At 53.3% G+C, this 18849-nt stretch overlaps 1 protein-coding gene across 1 annotated transcript in view; it reads right to left on the bottom strand.

Annotated features, from left to right (window-relative positions):
• Positions 1 to 457: 457 nt before the first annotated feature.
• Klhl29 (kelch like family member 29) overlaps positions 458 to 18849 on the bottom strand; it is a 282372-nt gene continuing 263980 nt past the window's right edge. The window contains exons 7-14 of the mRNA XM_046441335.2: positions 14716 to 14918; positions 13286 to 13545; positions 10650 to 10848; positions 10318 to 10500; positions 9940 to 10120; positions 3891 to 4084; positions 3407 to 3551; positions 458 to 2609 (exon numbers count right to left, since the gene is read on the bottom strand). Coding sequence (XP_046297291.1) covers positions 2426 to 2609; positions 3407 to 3551; positions 3891 to 4084; positions 9940 to 10120; positions 10318 to 10500; positions 10650 to 10848; positions 13286 to 13545; positions 14716 to 14918 — 1549 coding nt within the window. The 3' untranslated portion in view covers positions 458 to 2425. The remainder of the gene's footprint in view (positions 2610 to 3406; positions 3552 to 3890; positions 4085 to 9939; positions 10121 to 10317; positions 10501 to 10649; positions 10849 to 13285; positions 13546 to 14715; positions 14919 to 18849) is intronic.

Genomic DNA, 18849 nt, shown 5'->3' with positions numbered 1-18849 from the left:
AAGGCAGGGAGGCTACCCTGACTGGGCTTTAGGGTGAGAAACGAACGTTTTTCATGAAAACGTGTTCTTAGGCTGATGGTTGGAGTTGTCATGTGGCTCTGGCACAGTTTAAAAAAAAAGTCCCAGGCACAGGAGTGATATAGTGGGAAGCTGGCTTTGAGGCTTTTAGATGCACCAGTGTAATAAGAAGATAACTTACACTAAAGGAGTGGCCTCACAGTCTGTTCAGAGTGTGTGCACGCCCTTTCCACTTTGACCTCCAGTTGTCCTTTACTGTTGGCTTCCTAGCTCCCTACATGGCCTTGCTAAGGAGCCCGACTTTCTAATCATCAAAATCTGCATGAAAGTCTAAGAGAACCCAGACTGCTGACATCTGAAACGAAGATCAGGCCTAGGCAGAGGTTTCATGTCACTGTGGCAAAGATAATGGCACACAAAGATTGCGTTGGCTTCCAAGTCTAGATCTATAAATATATTTATTATAATATAACAAGAACTTAACAATAAACATATACTATGTACAATACCATTACAGAGAACCCTGTTTTATATCATTCACAGAAATAGCCAGTTTTGCTCCAGTGTGATAGATGAGGAGAGAAACGGAATTTCAGTGTCATTCGTGTGGAGTCTGTTGACCGCTAGCACCTCCCTTGGAGGCAGACGCACACCAATGCTAACATTAGCCCTGCCCCAGGCAGTTAGGAATTTGTGCTCCAGTCCTTGGGTTCACACTTGCACCCTGTTTGACATAAATACTTTAAATGACATACAATGTATGTAGTTTTGTGCTTATTACTTTTTAAAATAATAAATAATATTAAAAACTGCATAACGAAGCTCGGTATCTTGTCCAAGTGGGAGCCACGCTTGTAGTGCTGGAAGTTGATGCCCGACATTGGAACTGGAATTTTGTGTCATCACATACGGAAGATGGAAAGCATGTCTTCTTTCTCCTTTTAAAAGTTCTTATGATGACGTGATGGCAAGCTGACCTCCCAGATAGAAAAATGGTAAATGTGTATTTGGTACCAACTTCAACTAAACAGCGCGGTGGCAGCGGCGGCCTTCTTCCTGCCCTGGAATGGAAACTGATGACCGGGAGAGGTTTGAGGGTCTAAGGACTAGCGGGAAGGCCTTCTTTTGAGCCTCGGAGTGACTCCCCACCATCTGGCTTCCCTTTTCTCGGGTTAATACGTGACAAGAAGAGTGATTCTGCTCGTGCCCCTGGGCCTCGGCTGTCATGGCTCGTCTTAAGAAGGCTGTCCCCATCCTGAGAGCTCTTGTGGCAGGTGCCTTAATATATAGCTATAATATCAAAAATAGTCTCCTGTGCTTTGTAGACATTTGTTCTCCCTCCCTCCCTCCATCCCTTCCCCCAGCCTGGGTCCCCAGCTTTACCTCATGGAGGGAGCTGGACTGGTGTCAGGAACCACATCCTTCTGGAACTGACCCTTCTTCCTCAGTCAGTGCCTCGATGAGGCACAGTCTTTACGGGGCTGTCTGGGAGTTACTTTTTCCAAAAATAAAGTGGGGGCATGGCCCACCCCAGGAGAGATCCTCTATTCTGCACATAGAAAAATGAGAGCAAATGCCCCCCTCTGGCACTACCTACAAAGAGCTTTGGGAATTCCCACATCCTCCCTCTTGTGGCCTCCTCTTTCTCTCAGTACTTAAAAATAGCCTTTTGTTTATCAAGAAAATGCCTTGGAAATCTAAATACTTCATATTGTTTAGGAGAAAGCTAGCACAGCCACCTTGTCCTTCTCCAGCAAAAACATGGTAGAAAAACCCATGAAGGACAGACGGCTCTCCCCAGCAGTCCCTGTGGCTGCCATCCCTGGCTCTGCACAGGCAGCTGGACTTCTCTTCGGTCCCAGTGGGGACTAGCAGCCTCCTAGGCCTCGTGCTGCACAGTCCTGTCCCTCATTTTCTCTCGGCCACTGAAAGTGTAGATTGGTTAAAAAACAAAAGTAGGAATCAAAGTGATAAGGACACTTTGATCTTATTCCAAAAGAGCCTGATGCCTAATATTGTCATAGGATAACTGATCTAGGGTGGTTTAGGGATCAAGCTTGCTCTGTAGGAAGGAAAAAAACAGCTTCTCCCTCCCAGTTGAAAAATATGTGAAACTATTGCACCGGGCAGAGCGAGCGCCCCCATTCAGAGCAAGCGCCTCCCCAGGAACCAGCAAGCCCTGGCTTTTTCCAGGTTCCTGCAGCCTGGAGCGCTGTGCCCCATTCACCCAATAGGCGAGGATGATTTTCTACATTCAATGTAGAGAATATTCAAAAATGTTTAGCGCAGTGAGTTCCTTGATTTTGTTTTGTTGGCCTCTTATTGATGTTGCTGAAAAATTATCATTGGATATATCATTTGCCTCACCAGAGTTGTCCACAGTTTTGTCACGGGCGCTCAGCTGATGTCAGCCGCTTTGAATATATTTCTTTATCACGACACAGCCATGTCTGAACACAGGGCAGGGCATGTGGGGTAGGAGGGTCCAGGTGTTGGTTGCAGGCTCATAGGCTTCCATGTTGCCCAGGGCGGGCCCCTCACTGCTCACGATGCCTCCAGTTGCATAAATCTTGCCATCAAGCACCACAGCGCTGTCAGAGGGGAGCGGGTAAATAATTAGCTTCCAACTTGGACCTGGAGATAAGACTCAGTACACTGAGTCTGTTGCTGGCTGCCTGCACCCTCTGGCAAAGTTTGTCTCTGCCTTCTGACCTGGGCTGGCACAAAACGCCTCTCCTTCAGGGACAACCAGGACATCCTGCTACACCTCCCTCCAAGCATGGAGGTGTTCATGTTCACTAGCCTCCTTCCCAGCACTGCCAGTTGACTAATGAGCCTGGGAGAGGAGCTGTCTCTTTATAGGTGCTCCGCTCAGGTCGCTGAGCCTTTATTGAGCATCTTCTTGTGTTGTGCACACAGAATCTTCCTGCTGCTTGGATCAGGTTAGAGTTAAGGGCCTGATCTAATTTAACACTAGGCACGTGACTGGGAATCCTGCCTCTTGTCTTTGAACCTCCAGAGAGGCATAGGGATCATGTATGTGACTACAGCATCCTCCCAAGAAGCCACTTGTCCCTGCCAAGCTCTGGCAGGCAGTTTTAGGGGATGGGGGAACCTCACCTTTCACTAGGAAAAAGATGGCCTCCATGCCTCTAGGAGACATTTCATTTCTAATTTCAGCTGGAGCTTCAGGCTGGGGCTTCTGAGCCAGGGGCTGCTATGGCTGCCCTTGGATGCTCCACACCCTACTCCAGCCCTGACATCTGTCTCTCTGCTCTGGGTAGGAGATTCCTTTGGCATTGGAATGGTGATAAATCTTGTGGTCACACCTCTCCTCTCGTCCCCCATCTCTCTCCTCCTCCCTCACAACACCCGTTGAGCCTCTTACCTGCAGAACTGGCGAGAGTGATTCATGTTTGGGCCTGCCTTGATGTTCCCTTTTTCTGGGTCGTAGATGGTGGTGGCTCTGGCATAAGCCCCACCCAGGATGAACACCAAGCCATTGAGGGTGACAGCAGGTGCATACTTGTTGTCTGTGAAGACAGCAGGTCAGGCAGGTCATTTCATCCAACCCTTCCTCCCCTTTTTTTCCCAGCAGATGCCCCCTGTCCCTCCGGGAAGGAGCTAGAAAGACTTCCTGAGGACAGGCCTGAGCCAGGCACACCTGGAACCATGACCAGATTGCCCTTCTCCAGGTGCTGGGACCCCTGGCTGCTCCTGGGCTTGGGGAGAACCCACCCCTGCCCCCCTCAGACCTGAGTCTGCACAGCTATTGGGCTCAGCCTGACTCTAGGCCTGTACATTGAGATGGACTAAGTCAGTGAGGTGGAGACCCCACATTGGCCTGGGTTGAGGAGACTGCTGGTCCGCACCTATCATCGGGGATTCGATGAAGCTCCATGTGTTGCTCTGTGGAACGTAGGACTGGAGGACACCTGCGGCCCGACCTGCCTCGTTCACCCCGCCGAACACGTAGATCTTGCCTCCGCACACCGTGGCCGCTGCCGAATGTACTGCCTTGGGCAGAGGGGCCACCGCCTCCCACTGGTTGGTGATGGTGTCATACCTGTAGTGAGAAGAAAGGAGAAGGGGCTTGTGCAAGGTGGGGGTCATAGCCACCTGCTTCCTGCCTGCAGCATCACCAGTGTAACCTGAGCCTGCGACAGGGCTCTGGGATGAGTCCCTTGAGACCTCCCAGGGTCACTCCAAACTGGCACTCTTGGCCTCCTCTGGAGCCTCAGTGGACCTCTTCTCCGCCTGCCCAACCTCTCTGCAGACTCCTACCTCTGCTCACTGGGGGCTACTGGCCGTGGCCGGCCAGCCTGCGCTATCCAGCTTGGTCCTGCCTTTCCCTGTGGCAGTCCTGCCCTGAGCATCTGCTGTGTCAGCAGGACGGCAAGTGGCATGAGGTGAGGGGCCAGAGCGCATGCAGCAGGGACACCCAGCTGGTGTTCAGGTGGAGTTGGGCCTCCTGCAATTGTGATTCTGGGGTGTGCCTGGAAGGGGGATCGAGCTCCAACTGGGGGGAAGGAGCACGTGTGGATGGGCTCAAGAAACAGTGCAGGTGAAGGGAGAGGAGTGGACACATGGCATTTGGGAGCATTTGTCAGGTAGTGGCTGGAGTTTGGGGTAGATTAAAAGGCCATTTGTGCCAGACTCAGGGATTGTTTGGGCTTTGTCTAGAGGGCAGTGGGAAGCCCTGATGTTTAAGCAAGGAAATAACACGATCAAACCTAGACTCAGGATCGCTGCGGCTGCAGGGTGGAGAGTGAACCTCAGCGAGGAGGCTGGGAGGAGGAAGACTGGCTAGACGGGTGTGTTACAGGAAGCTTGGTGAGAAGTGACAGTGGCCTGGGTCAAGAGCTAACAAGAGCTTAAGGAAACACGAGCAGGAGAGGTTGGAGAGAGGGTAGGATCACTGTCAGGATGCCAGGGCCCAGGACGACACAGGGTCTGTGCCTCGGAAAACTGGACAGAGGCGGCAATACTGGCAGGACAGAACTGAGGTTGGGGAAGGAAGTGATTTCAGTTTTAACTGAAAAGAATTTAAAGTATTTGTGGGCCACAGGTTAGGATGTCATGTGGGCAGTTGGGTATATGGGTCTGGATTGAATAAGCACCTTTGGGATCACTGGTGAAAGCGGAAACCGGAACTAAGGAGTGTCCTGCAGCAGCGTGAGTGGGTGCAAGACCGAGGACATGCTCTGGGTAGGGGGTTGGCCATGAAGAGGAGAGCTGAGAGGAGCCCTCAGAAGGGCAGCTGGGGTATCAACAGCCAGTGGTGTGCAATAAGAGGTAATGGGCTTTGGGAGTGGAGGGTGGGATGAGAGGACACAAAGTCTCAGGCAGGTCCCTGGTGTCCTGTGGTCAAGGGTGGGCATCTAGGCGGAATGAGAGGTATAGAAGCAGTTGTGTGTGGCTGAGTGGTAGAGACAGCGGGTGTAGACCACTCTGGAGGAAACTTAGCTGGGAAGAGGCGGGGAGAGAGTGGCACCAGAAAGGAATATGGAGTGGAGAGGGGGTTCTGTCAGTGGACCGCAATTAATGTTTACCAACCACTTCTCTGTGGAAAAAGTCTTGGCATGTAGCACTTGCTGATTTCTGTGATGTGAATCTCAAGCTACCCATGGGACAGCAGAGTAGGGAAAAGACAGACTGGCCACCACGGTCCAGACTCTCTTCCATACGGAGGTACCACTGCACAAAGAACCTCAAGAGTGGACAGCAGTGGATAATTAGGAAGCGATGAGTTTGGAGTAGGGATCACCTTTCTTCTTTATATATAATTGAATGTGTATATAACTTAATTTGCAATAATAGCTGGGATTGACAACTAGTGCAGTTTCTGAAGTTTTAACAATTGACTCTCAATTGAACCAGCTCCAGCACACCACAGGTTTTGTTTTAATTTTGGAGACAAGGTTTGATTGTGTTTACATGCTGACAGGAAGGAGCCCAACTGGATAAGGAAAAATTAAATATGCAGCTGGTCCTCCATATCTGTTCATTCCACATCCACGGATTCAACCAACTGTAGATAGAAAACATTTGAAAAGAAATTGTGTCTGTCCTAAGCATGTACAGACATTTTTTCCTTGTCACTCCCTAAACAGTACAGTATAGCAACTATTTACATAGCATTTACATTGTATTGGTATGATAAGTAATGATTCAATTATTTAAAGTATATGGGAGGATATATGTAAATTATATGCAAAGACTATGCCATTTATATAAGGGGCTTGAGCATCTTCAGATGTGAATACTCTGCAGGGGCCCTAGAACCAATCCTCTGTGGGTACCAAGGGACAACTGTATAAGAAAGAGAGAGGAAGCTGGGTGTGATGGTGTGTGCCTTTAGTCCCAGCACTCAGGAGGTGGGAGGGTTGCTTAAGCCCAGGAATTCAAGTTCATGGCCAGAGCTGATGATGTAAGGCTTCTAGTAGATCTGGCAAATGCAGAGTGAATGCAGAAAGGGCAGGAAAGAGGGAGGCGTGATGGTACAAGTGCCACACATCTATAGGAGTGAGGGCAGGAAAACACGAGATCTCGACTGATGGCTCTGTTTTCTCTGGGAAGCAGGAATCAGAGAGGGAGAGTGGTGTGTGGGTCAGAACTTTGAGGAGAGAGGTGTGGAGGAAAAATGCCTGCTCTTGAGATGGGGGACATGGCTAGCCAGGGACACCTAACAAGACTGCCTCACAGCATCTAGCTCTGGTGGAGCTGGCCTCAGTGTGTGGCAGAGCTAGTCCACAGGGCATGGGATTTTCCCCACCAGCCCCAGGGGAGGTGTGGAGAAGGCAAAGAGCTGGCTGAGCCCATCTGCCAGACACCCGCCGTAGTAGCAAAGGATGGAGAAGTGAGGGACCATGAGCTCAAGACAGGGACACACGGGCAGGGAACAGCTGCTGAGAAGGGCAGAGCCGGGAGTAAGCAGCCTTGCCAAGGGATGGGATCTTCGAGGTCTTTCTTCAAGGGACAGCTTCTTTCCCCCATCAGGGTCACTGTCAGGTGTTCCCTGGGGGCTGACGGCCCTCACAAGGCTTTTGTCTGACTCCTGCCGTTCCAGCGCTAACTCCAGACCTTCCAGTGGGGTGGCATCTACCACTCACCATGCTGTCCACTGCTCCATGTCTGCCTGGGTCCAAGGTGGGGCCCAGTGTCAGCTTCCTGCAGCACTAGAGTTGGTTTTTCCTGTATACTTTCCTGGGAAGCACACTGTGCCCACTTTCCCTGTGAGCCTCCTTTGGAGAGGACCTATAATGTGGTCAGAGCTCAGTGCCCCAGGAAGAGGGTCTTGCGTGGCATGGGCCTCTGGCTCCGAGAGTAAGGGAGGGGACAGCCACATGGCCTATAGCACTGGGCTTGGTTGGATTTGAGAAGAGACTGAAGTATCTTAAAGGGCAGCAGGGCTGATTCCATTCAGCCACAGATGGATGATATGTGGCTAATAGGCAGTGAAGTAAGTGTCTTTTTGGACAGTGTCAGAAGTTCAGATATCTATTTTTTAAGCCAATATGGCAGAGATCCAAAGAACTCCTGCAGAAGGAGCTGGGAGACAGAGGAAGATTATGTGGTTGTTAGTCCTCAGTCTTTCAGTATAATGGCACATTCCGACAAACACAAATTTCCTGAGAGCTTGTTATTCCAGGTGGCTGATTGCCAAGCCATGAGCCCTCCCGTCAGCTCAATCTGTCAGCTTCCTGCTTGAGAAGGATATGCTAATGACATGCAAATGACCCCGCCGAGTGAGGCGCTCCACTATCATTTATCCAGTAACCACAGCTACTGCAATATATTACTATAAAATATTAGACCCAGTTATTTATATAATGATGTAACACAGCTTTGTCTATGGCACTGTTGTTTTAATCTATAATTATATAATCTTGCTCTATTCCTGTAATACAGTAATGTAATATAATTATAATGCAACATATATCTCATTCATTATCAATATAATAGCAATTTGTACCATTAGTGCTTCCTGGGGAACAAAGCACTCTCATGTCTGTCCCCATTACACTGACCTTCCTATCACCCTGAATTCTCATCATTGCCACCATGTAGCACAGAAAATGACTGACCCAAAGGGGCTACGCTCCTTGGGAAGCAGTAGGTGTCCCTATCCCTGCATCTGCCACCCACCTTACATGCACACCACCCAGTGGTCTTCAAGTATGCATCCTGTCCCTGCAAGGACAGCTGACTGATCCTTGTGGGCTGAGGAAGAGCTCAGCACCCCTTGGGGCTTCCTCTTGAACTGGACTGCTCCTCTACCCACTGGGGGCTCCCAAGGTGGGCTTACTCACATGGTGCTGAGCTGATGTTTCTCATCCATCAGGAAGGCTCAGTCCCCCTCCTCACCCCAAAGGCTTGTACAGTCAAACTGTCCCCCAACTCCCTTTAGAGAAGAGCTCCAGGGCCAGAGAGAAGTGGAGCTTGTCTCTACCTCTTAGTCAGAGCGTTTGATCCTCGAACAGATTCCCGTATTTATCAACAAGTATAAGTTTGCAAAATGAGTAACCAGTGACTTAGGAGATTAAAAATGGCTGACAAAAGCGAGCAAGGCAGGGAAACGGATCCAGCTCAGTTTACTCCTCCATAGAGAATGTCTCCTTCTTCATGTGTTTATTACTGGGTGACAAATGATTGTAAGCTGATGCTTCTGGAAGGCTTGGGTCGCAATGAAGGCCCCAGCGTCAAGGCTGGTCCACGTCCAACAGCAGTATTAATACCCCCATGACCACATAGGGATTCCCTATTATCTTCAAATCAATGACGATTAAGTGTCGTTACTGAGCCATCTCTGGGCTCCACTTGGGGGAGTTAAAAGCCCGCAATGAACATTCAGAGCCTGTCTCACTCTGAAACCATTGTGGCTGTAACATTTGTCAAATGTCCAATTAGCCACCAAAGTGGGGAATATATGAATTGGGGGGTATGTGTGGCTCCACAGGCAAAAGCTGTCACATGGGAAGGTGTGCTTTGTGGTGTGACTGATGGCGTGGGCCGGGGTGGTGGCCAGACTGCAGGAGGGATATGGGGGAAGGACTCTGATGAACTTCACTGTGACCTCCTGGATTATAATTTGGGGCCAGGTCAGCCTTACTTGTCACTCTCTGGGGCACTGGCTTCTCCAAAAGCAGGACGGGGCCTTCCTGTTCTTGTGCTGACTCACGAAGCTCCCCCCAGGTGTCTGTTCTCCGTGAGAGCAGTCTCCCTGACTCTGAGGAAAGGAGCTTAGTATTTCCCCCAGAGAAGCGCCCACCTTTGTCCCTTGTTCCTTTACCTGACCCTACATAAGTGCCTGGGGAGGAAATCAAATTGGAACTTCCAGCAGAGGGCAGGCTAACACACACATGAGTCTGGGCTCACTGGCTTACATTTTATTCTGGAGAATTCTAGAAGGTTGGCCAGACTGTGCCCCCAAATCACTCAGTTTATGTGTAGTGACCCTTCATTACTACAGATTTCTGGGATGTGTGGGGTGGAGGGAGGCAGGGAGCTTCCTAGTGTGTGACCCCTGTTTGGCAGGGACAAGGAGGCACTGTCACTGGAATGTCCCAGTTTTGGCTATTGGTCCCAGCTTTGCCCCTGAATTCCAGCCAATCTCTGGGCTGGTGCTTGTAGTCCAGGGAGTCCCCTGACTGTCTGGACAGTATAGCCAAGCTCATCCCGTGCCTTTTTGTGACTGGGTCTTAGGTGTTCATCTTGTCTAAATGGGATACCCATAGGAGTGCCCCGCAGATGTCTTTCTGCCTGTTTCTAGCTCATATCCTGTGTCCTCTACCACCATTGTTTGAAGAGCCTGGGATGGTGGCCTCTGGACAGTCCAGGCTGCAGAACACTGGCATTGGGTGGGTATTGGTGGCTTTCAGTGACTGAGAGAATGCCCCTGCTGGACTGTGGCCTCCTCACCTCTCCACGTGGTCCACGTTGCCTGCCACGCCAAGTCCCCCAAGGGTGTAAATCTTCCCATCGTAGACAAGGCTATTGTGCCGACAGCGTGGGACGGTCATTCTGGAGACCAGGTTCCAGTTATCAAGCAAGGACATGTAGCACCAAACATCAGCCAGCGTCACCCCTGATTCCATCCCACCTGTAGGCAGCACGGGGGTACAGAGAGCACGCAGGGGCTAAGGAAGGGCCCCAGGTCCACCGGCCCACTCCCAGGGTCAGAGGGAGAAGGCTTCACCTGCAAAGTGGACATCTGTGGGCCTTGGCCTCCCTCAGCCCTGCCATGTGGGCAGCGGTCAGCCCATGTCCAGTCCCCACCCGAGCCCTGAGGGGCCTCACCTGAGAGGTAGATGTTGTCCCCGGCACTCACTACACTGAAGAACTCTCGGTCATAGAAAGGCAGCGAGGCCAAGGGGTACCACTTGTTGTTCTGCGGGTTCCAGCAGGTGACAGCCACCAGTGAGCGCTGGGTCATCCCCACCATCTGACGGCCCCCAACCAAAACGATGACCTCGGCCACACCTGCAGGGACATGGATGGGCACCCTTGGGACACATCCTGACGTCATCACCATCTGTGCCTGGCTTCTCTCTGGGGGACCACCCAGAGCCGGCTGACCCCACAGCACCTGCTGCTGGTGGGGGTGGGGGCCCGGGCGTGTCCCTCCATACCTGCTGAGAGGCGGGGCCGTGTCCGGGGCGTCTGCATCTCCTGGCGGGCGTGGGGCAACATGTGGTAGCGTTTGGCTTCATTGACCAGGTCCCGGCAGGCTTCTGAAGACTTGATCAGCTCCTCGTTGTCCACCACGTTGAGCAGGTAGCTGGGGTGGATGAAGGGGAGGCGGACAGCGGCCAGGAGCTCGGCTGCGTACTGCAGGGTGAGGGAGACACGGATCAGACTCCCAGGAGGGAGCCACCTCCTGTAAGTCGTAAGGAGAGGAAGGAAACAAGAGGTGTGGAGTCCCCCAAAGCAGATAATTCCAGTCGGTGTGTGGCGTAGAAGTGCAGGCACTGCCCTGTCCAGCCTAGACAGAGACCAAGGGACCCAGCGGCAGAGGCAGCGGCCTGGTGGCTGCAGCTGGCCCATGGTGGACCCTCCATGCATGTCATCAGCTCCTCGTTTCCACACACACCAGGTCATGGGCCCTGCTGCTCACCAGGCCGCCCAGGGCTGAAACCAGGAGGCAAGAGCTCCAAAGAGGAGTGAGTGTGGCAGGGACTTGGGAGCGAGTGCGAGAACCCAGAACTGCTTAAGGGAGAAGCAACTGTCAGGTAACTGAGCTGGCATCTCCCCAGCAACAGAACTCTCATGGTGTTGCCTCATCTCAAATCTGCTCTTGGACCCTCTCCCCTGTGCTAAAGGCTTTTCTGGACTGACTTGGATCTCCCCTGCTGTCTGGCAAACTGCTCGCCTCCACTTTGTTTCAGTCAATGAATAACTAGTGACCACTTGGTGTCACACATTAAGCTCACTACTGGGGACTCGGAGATCTGGAGACCCCATCACTGACTTCAAGGTGTCCACAGTTTAACTGGGTGCAGTTACATAAAAGGCACTGCAGAAAAGGTGCCTGAGTGGGGGTAAGGCTGCCATGGGCACAGGAGTGAGAGGTGTCATGGAGCAGATGGTATCTGGGCTGGGTATGCAAGGATTGGTGACCTCTGCCAGGTGGAAGGTGGAAGGAGGCAGACTTTCAAAGCCCATAGAGGCATGGGAGAGTGAAAGGGAGTGGTGCATTCGGGAAGTAACGGGGGTTTGTTCTTGGTGGATGTAAAAGGCTTTTGTTGAACTGTGAGTGTGGGGAGCAGTGAGCCTGCAGAGGTTCTCAGAGGCGGTCCTGTGTGACCTCACCCTGGCCAGACCGTGTATATTCTCCTGCAAGTTGATGTGGGACTAATGAAGAATTTTAAAGTGAGAGAGGATGTGATCCAATTTGCTCTTTAGCACACAGTCTGTACGGTGGAAAACGGATTTGGAAGGAGCAAGACGGACGCAGGGAAATCACTGCGGAGATGATCACACCAATCCTGGTGAGATGCGGTTGCTGCGGGGAGAGGGGAAATCATCCACCGAAGAGGGAGGAAGGAGGCAGAATTGAGCACCAAGTGGTCAATGAATGGACAGTGTGGGAGGGACCCAGGCCCTGTCTCTGGCTGTGAGCAGGACTGAAATAAGGAACATGGGAAGAGGTGTGGGATTTGGACCTGGTGAGTGAGATGGGCTTGGGGACACCCTGCTTCAAATGCCCAGTAGGTGACTGCAGACAAATGTCTGAAGTACAGGAAAGAGCTCTGGGCAAAGGACAGACTGGGGAGTTGTAGCAAATTGTGGCAGTCACGTTATTAGCTGCTCAACCTAACTTCTTTCCTGTAAAAATAAATCTTGCTCCCTCCCTACCTGATCAGTCCATGGAGCTCATTCTCCTAGGCTCCGTGACTGGATGGGTGTGGGGGAAAATCATCCCTGTCCACCCAATACACCCCGTCCATCCCTCTTGTCCTTGTCCTTCTTCTTGTTCCCAGTGAAATGTCACAGACCTTCTCATCTGCCACTCAACCTCAGCTTCTTCTGGGGTGTGGCTTCCCTCTTGTTCTTCTTGCTTGGGCCCTCACTTCTGGGCCACTGTGCCACCTGCTGTTCTCTGGGTGCCTCCTGAACACTCCTGAGAGCTTCCTGAAGCTGCGCCGACACCTTGGTTCCTCATCCATGAGAACCAAAGCAATTCCCTCTGAGCAGGACCTCCAGCCAGGGCTTTATGGGGTGTGCATAGACCCAGTGGCTCCTTGTGACTTGGGGCCTACCCTGGAGACACGGCGTCCTTCCCTTGCTCCCCAGACTAGCCTTGTTTCTTCCAGCTGTTCCCTCTGAGGGTCTTATATTCTCTCCTGTCATGCATGCAGTGGTCTCCCATCTCTTGTGTGGGTACCAATTGGTCTATCTAGGTGCTTTCCACCCACTTAATCACCAGAGCATGGCTGGGTGCTCCTCCTGTTGAGTTTGATCTCTTGGGAGACCCAAGCACCCTGCTCAGGCTTCCACTTCTCCCTGAGGCCCTGTGGGCGGCCTGGGTCTCCTTCAAGGTGGAATGGCAGTTCTGAAGGACCCTCTGATGACTCATGTTCATCTCTAAACCTTTCTTTCTCTACGGCTGGTATGTGTGCGGGAGAAGGACAGGGCCAACCTTAATCTTCTGGCTCACTTCCACCCCCTGCTGGTCAGGCAGGTGATCCTGGCTCTCACCTTCCTTCCTCCTTGCTGAAGAGCCTCCCCAAACCCAGGGAGAAAGTGCAGGGATGGGCAGACCCACCTGTGCACGTGATGCAGGGTCCTTCTTGATCCACTTGATGACCGTCTCGTACACCAGCTCCTCAGCCTTGGTGTTAAGGCTATCATTGGAGACGTAGGCGATGAAGTCGTCCTTGGAGATGCTGAGGATCTCCTCCTGGGCCGCCACCTCAGGGAAGATCTGCAGCGCAAAGGCCTTGGCCATGTGGTAGAGCTCGCTGCACTGCATGGCCTCAGCCATGGCCAGCACACCCAGGCAGTTGCTGGCAGTCAGCTGCTTCTCTGGGGATGAGAGTGCACAACCACTGACCCCGCGGCCCTGGAAACGTTGCCTCTGATTCTCAACCCCATCACTGTGTCTGCCTCTGAGCCCATGTCTCCAGCATCCAGAGTCCCCAGAAGACCGCTTCCTGTGTCCCTGAGCCTTAGATTCATCTCCCAGGTCCTGGCAGGAGGAGCGAGGCTGTGGGGGTGGGGTGACCCTCCTCACTGCGTGTGGAGGGAGGGTCAGGGCTGCAAAGCCTGCCTCCGGCCTGGGCATGGTGTCTTCTGTAACCCTTACAGTATTCCTGAGGTCACAGACTGCTTCCTAAGTCATGGCAGCAGTAGCATCCCTCAAACCACCCACCATCTCCCTCACAGGCCACCATTGGGCCTAAGCCTTCCCCAGTTTGACTCCCTAGAATTTGGAGTGAGTCCTTCCTTTTCTTCTGAGATCTGGCTAATGGCTCCTCCAGTCTGGATGTGTCTGGGTCCCAGGAGGCCCATTCTGTGGCTGTGGCTCTTGACCTTTCTAGATTGCTGGGTTCCCCTAGCTGACTTCACCTAACCTGCTCCCATTTGAGTCCAGCCCCTAGCTTTCTCTCTGCATGCCACACCCCAGGCTACAGGTTCTTTGTGCCACTTGTCCTTGTCCCTCCTTCTCCCTGCTCTCAGTTCAGCCAGGCAGCACCAAGCTTCAAAGTGAGCATGCTCTGGGACAGTGGCCAGGGGGAGCCCCTGACACCTAGATGCCTGTCCTGAGCACTGAGGGGACAGTTCAGTTGTCTAGGACTGTCTGGGCATTTGGGGTGGCCCAGGCATTAATACATTTAAGGGAAAGCAAGGGCTTTGTGGCTGCTTTGTTCAGGGCTGGCTTAGCGGTCAGGGCAGAGAGGACAGGCCTTCCTCAAGAACAGATTGTTTGCATGGCTTCTTGGATCACTGTTTCTCGCAGGGCCTGTTGGGGGCCAGGGACCTTGTGCTGCTTACAGGAAGTGACACAGAGTGCCCCTCAGTCCCTGTCAGGTTATCCAAAAGCTCATGTGAAAACAGTTTGGCAAAATTCTCCCACATCTAGAGTGATTTTGGGGCACACAGCGTGGTTCCCTCTCAATAATCGCTGATTCTGGGGATTTCTCACATCTGCCCTCTTAGCCCCCAAAGTACGCATGTGCCCCCCTGCAGGCTCACCGAGAAAGGACACACAGACTTTGCAGAAGGTGTGGAACTGGAACTTGCTGGCTGCCTCCAGGAGAGTCTTGGCGTTGGCCGAGTCGATGACCAGGGAGCCGGTGTAGACGAACTCCAGCAGCAGCTCCAGCACGTCAGCCTGCAGATTGGACAGCACCAGCTCCAGCTTCTCCCGGCCGCCCTGGCTGCCATCCTGCACCGACCTAGGCACAGAGACCAGGGTGTCCTCACCTGCCAGCCTGCGGCTAATGCGCCGCTTCCTTACAGGGTCAGATCTCCCTGCATACCTCGGTCACGCCCTTCGTTTTAGGACTCAAAGGACACAGCAAATGACACACCTGAACCTAATGACCTGACACGGGATCTGAAAGAGAAGAGTCTGACCAAAGGCGCCCAAAAGAACAGAAAACCCTGCTTATCACTACTCGGCATGTCCATGCAAAAAAAGATGCAAATCAAAAAGCATGAGCTGTGGATGGGGACGAGGACCAGGACTGGCCTCAAAGGGAAACAATACGTTCAGCCCCTGCTGGCCCTGGCGTCTGCACCAGGCTGACCAGCTCCACCGCCAGCGCCAACACCTAGGTGGCGGCTCGCCAGCGGCAGAGGCTCGGGAGGCTCCTGATTGGCTGGCATCTCAGCCAATCCGGAGGCTCCCTCCGAGAGCCCAAAGACCGGGGCCCCAAGCGGTCCCCGCAGCCCCTCCAACCCCACCGCTTTCCAAAAACATATTGTTTCCTTTTAGGCATGGAAAGGAAGCCCTTCATGACATTGCTTTGAAACTGAAGACGAGACGAGATAGACGGACAGAATGGTTAGAGCTGGGAGGGGGAGAGGGAACAACCAAGGACTTCCGCCACAGACAGCCAGCAGCCATGACCTGGGGCCTGGCCCGGGGCGGGGCCCTCCTGCCACATGGAACACGGGGTCAGAGGTCAGAGTGGCCTGCGTGTAGAGTGTGCATCGGGCTTGTGAACTGGGGGAGCAGGGGAGGGACACAAATATATCAGTATGTTTATATCTGGTGTCTACAGAAATACAAAACCATTGCAAAGGCTCCTAAGGGCGGGCAGCCGCACCCTAAAGCCGGACCTGGAAGGAAACAGATAAGATGAAGCAAAACGACACCGACACAGAGGGAGGCCGGAGGAAGAACACCCCCAACGTTAGGTCAGGAGCAGGTGTCGCAGAGGCCATGGCTCAGCCACCGGTCTTGGCTGCTCTCACCAGGCCAGGTCCTGCCTGGGGCTGTGGCTGGCAATGACTTCTGTGGCCCACCCACTCACTTCCCAGGAGGCCGGGGGTCAAGACTCTTGTGACTGGTCCCTTGGTGCACCTGTGGCTGACGGTGGGGGTGGAGGAGTGTCTGGCAAGAGAGCCGGCTGGCCACAGAGAAGCTGGCGGCTGTGAGCCTGGGTGGGTGGGTAGCACTGGCGGGGAGTAAGGGGACCTGGGTACCCTGCTTTGCCATGGACAGGCAGGCAGCCATGGGCCTCTCAGGCCCTCAGCCTTCTCTTCTGTAAAACAAGAAGATTGAACTAACATGACAGAGGCTGGGTGACACCCTTCCCACGTGTCTCTTCTCTACCTGACAGTTCCTGCATTTCTACCGCTAGCCCACATTCTCTTAGGTTAGGACTTGAAAACCCAGAGGCGGCCCAGCAGAGAGAAGGTTACACTGCAGCCCTGCTGCCTGAGCCAGTGTCGGGGGTCCGTCCTAGGGGTCCTGTACTGGGCCCTCCCCATAGAATGGCTCATCGACCAGGGGCCCCAGGGGCCTTTCTGCTTCTGAGCCCTGGGCAAGCCTGGGAAGCTGAGTAGGCAAGGTGCAGGCCACATAGAGAATGGGCAGAGGCCCTCCCACGCCCGGATATACACAGTGACTCCTGAAGTGACTTCTCACACCTAGTCTTCTGCCTTTGGGGTGTATCCCCTGCCTGCTGGCTTCGCGAGGTATAAAAATAGTTGATGATATGCTCACTTGAAATCACAGAACTCCTGACTGCCCCAGGCCTCAGAGGCCATCTGGTCAACTTCTTGCTCCCAGTCTTTGCTGCCTCTGCCTTCATTCCTCCAAGCCATGCCTGGCCTTTCCTCCACCACCCTCCATGTTCTGTGGAGGTCACTCTGGGCCACAGCCCAGCAGGGCTGATGAGGCCAAAGCTCATTTTCTCTCGAGGCCCAGAGTCACTGCTGCCCCCACCACTGGCCAGCCCAGCTGTCTGCATATGAGTCCCCAGGCAGGAGCTCAACTCAGTGAAGAGCTGGGACTTCAGAATGTGTGCGTGCAACACACACACACACACGCACACATATGACCCTGGCTGACCCAGAGAGGAAGGGCGCTGGGCAGATAAATAGCCCGTGACCCTGAGGCTGGCTGGGATGGGGCTAGCATGACTGCACTGAGTGGCACTGCCTGTGTCGCCCACAGTCTGAGCCAGGTATAGGGATTCTGGGACAGAGAGGCAACTGCACAGCTGGGGAGCATCGGGCTTGTAACAGGGAGTGCGGGAGCTGAAGGCTGTCACTGGTACTGTCAGGTGGGGGATCCTGGCCATGGGGTGCATGCCAAGGCTCTGCTCCTATGGAGAGTGGCAGGCCACTGGGCAAAGGATCTGCAGGGAGTGGCTGGAGGCCCCAGGCCGGAAGTGTGGATCATCCCACTCAGCCACAGAGGGTCCCTTTGCAGTGAGGGGGAGGCTTTGTCCACAGCTTAGCTCAAGGCCTGAAGGAGACAAGGCCCAGACAGCGAGGTTTGAGCATCTCCCTGGCACGCACATTATGTCTACACAGGCATTGGTGTGTGGCCCAGAGCTGTCTGTCCCTGGCCCAGGAGAACCCAGGGTGCTGGACACAGCCTTCTTGGCAGAGCTGGGTCCGAGGAAGGGCTAGGAATGCCTAGATCTAATTAGCAGGATGTTGGAAATCCCACCACTAGCAGTGGACTCCCCTGGAATAGGAGTTGCCCTTTCCAGACCTCGGGGTGGCGTCCCTCATCCACCCTCACACAGCTCAGTGGTCAGATGCTTACACTTTGCACACTGGAACTGGGAGAGGGAACTGTGGGGCAGTTGTGAGTCGGGGGAGGGGAGATGGGCAGGTGAGGGACACGACTGCTCTGCCCTCTGATGTGATTCCCATCCTGCACCCTGTTCTGAGCTCCAGGGCACAAACACAGAAGGCATGCCCAAGTCGCACTGGGTTCTGGGGACTTCAAGCAGGCCTTGGCTCACCCTTTGAGAGGTGGTGATGGTCTGGCCCCCCTCGTTCAGCTAGCATGAGAGGTGTGAATCCCTCTTCCTGGTATTAGATTTTTAAGCCACTCTTGTCTATTCTACCAGAGAAAGAGGGCAGGTGCTGCTACCCACAAACACCCAGCTTCTTGGGGGAGGAGGTTCAGGGTGAGCATCGTGGCTGGTAGGTTTATATCTGTTTCTGTACCACTCCACGTGTGGGGCCTCGAGCCAGTGTCTGCCCTCCCTTCCCTTGTCATGGCTGGAGAGGGAATGGGAAGACCAGATCCTAGACACAGGGCTTTGGGAAAATCAGCTTAGAAAAATGGCTAATTTGTTTATCCATTTTCATTCAGTATGAAGTGGGAATAGAATTCAAATGTCAAATATGCCAACAGCTTTGTGGGTGAGGATTTCAGTTGCCAGGTTTCAGTTTGCCTGGTTCAGGTCTCTGTCCCCACTCGTGTGTTGCGGGAGCCTTCCTCTGTGGCCATGGCTGGTGCACATTCTCCCACAGCCCGACCCGGGGAGCGTGCTGGGAAGTGTCGGTGAGGGCAGAAGGAGGGACTCTGCTATTGCTGAAGAATGGTGCCATCCTTTCTGGTCCTCAGAGGATAAATGAAGGACTTCTCCATCATGGGTCAAAAAAGAAAAGCCAGGGCAGATCTGCAGCCTGCTCTTTGGGAGTGAGAAGCCCTAGATCTGGGAGGCCACCCCCAGGCCTGTTCAAGGCTAAAGGAGGGTTGGATTCACAATTTCCCTCCTCATCGTCCAGAGTTAAGGGCTCAGCAACTTGTCCCTCAGGGTTTTTACCCCTAATGTCTCAGGGACTCAGATGAGTCTACAAAGGGACAGGTGGGCAAGCCTAGGGTTCTCATCTTTGCACTGAGCTCCTGAC

Source organism: Marmota monax, unplaced genomic scaffold (assembly GCF_021218885.2).
Source record: "Marmota monax isolate L192 unplaced genomic scaffold, Marmota_monax_Labrador192_F-V1.1 WCK01_AAM20220418_F8-fsc00010, whole genome shotgun sequence".
Lineage (NCBI taxonomy): Eukaryota > Metazoa > Chordata > Mammalia > Rodentia > Sciuridae > Marmota > Marmota monax.
The sequence above is the reverse complement of the archived record's forward strand: the minus strand, read 5'-3'. Positions and strand labels throughout refer to the sequence as shown.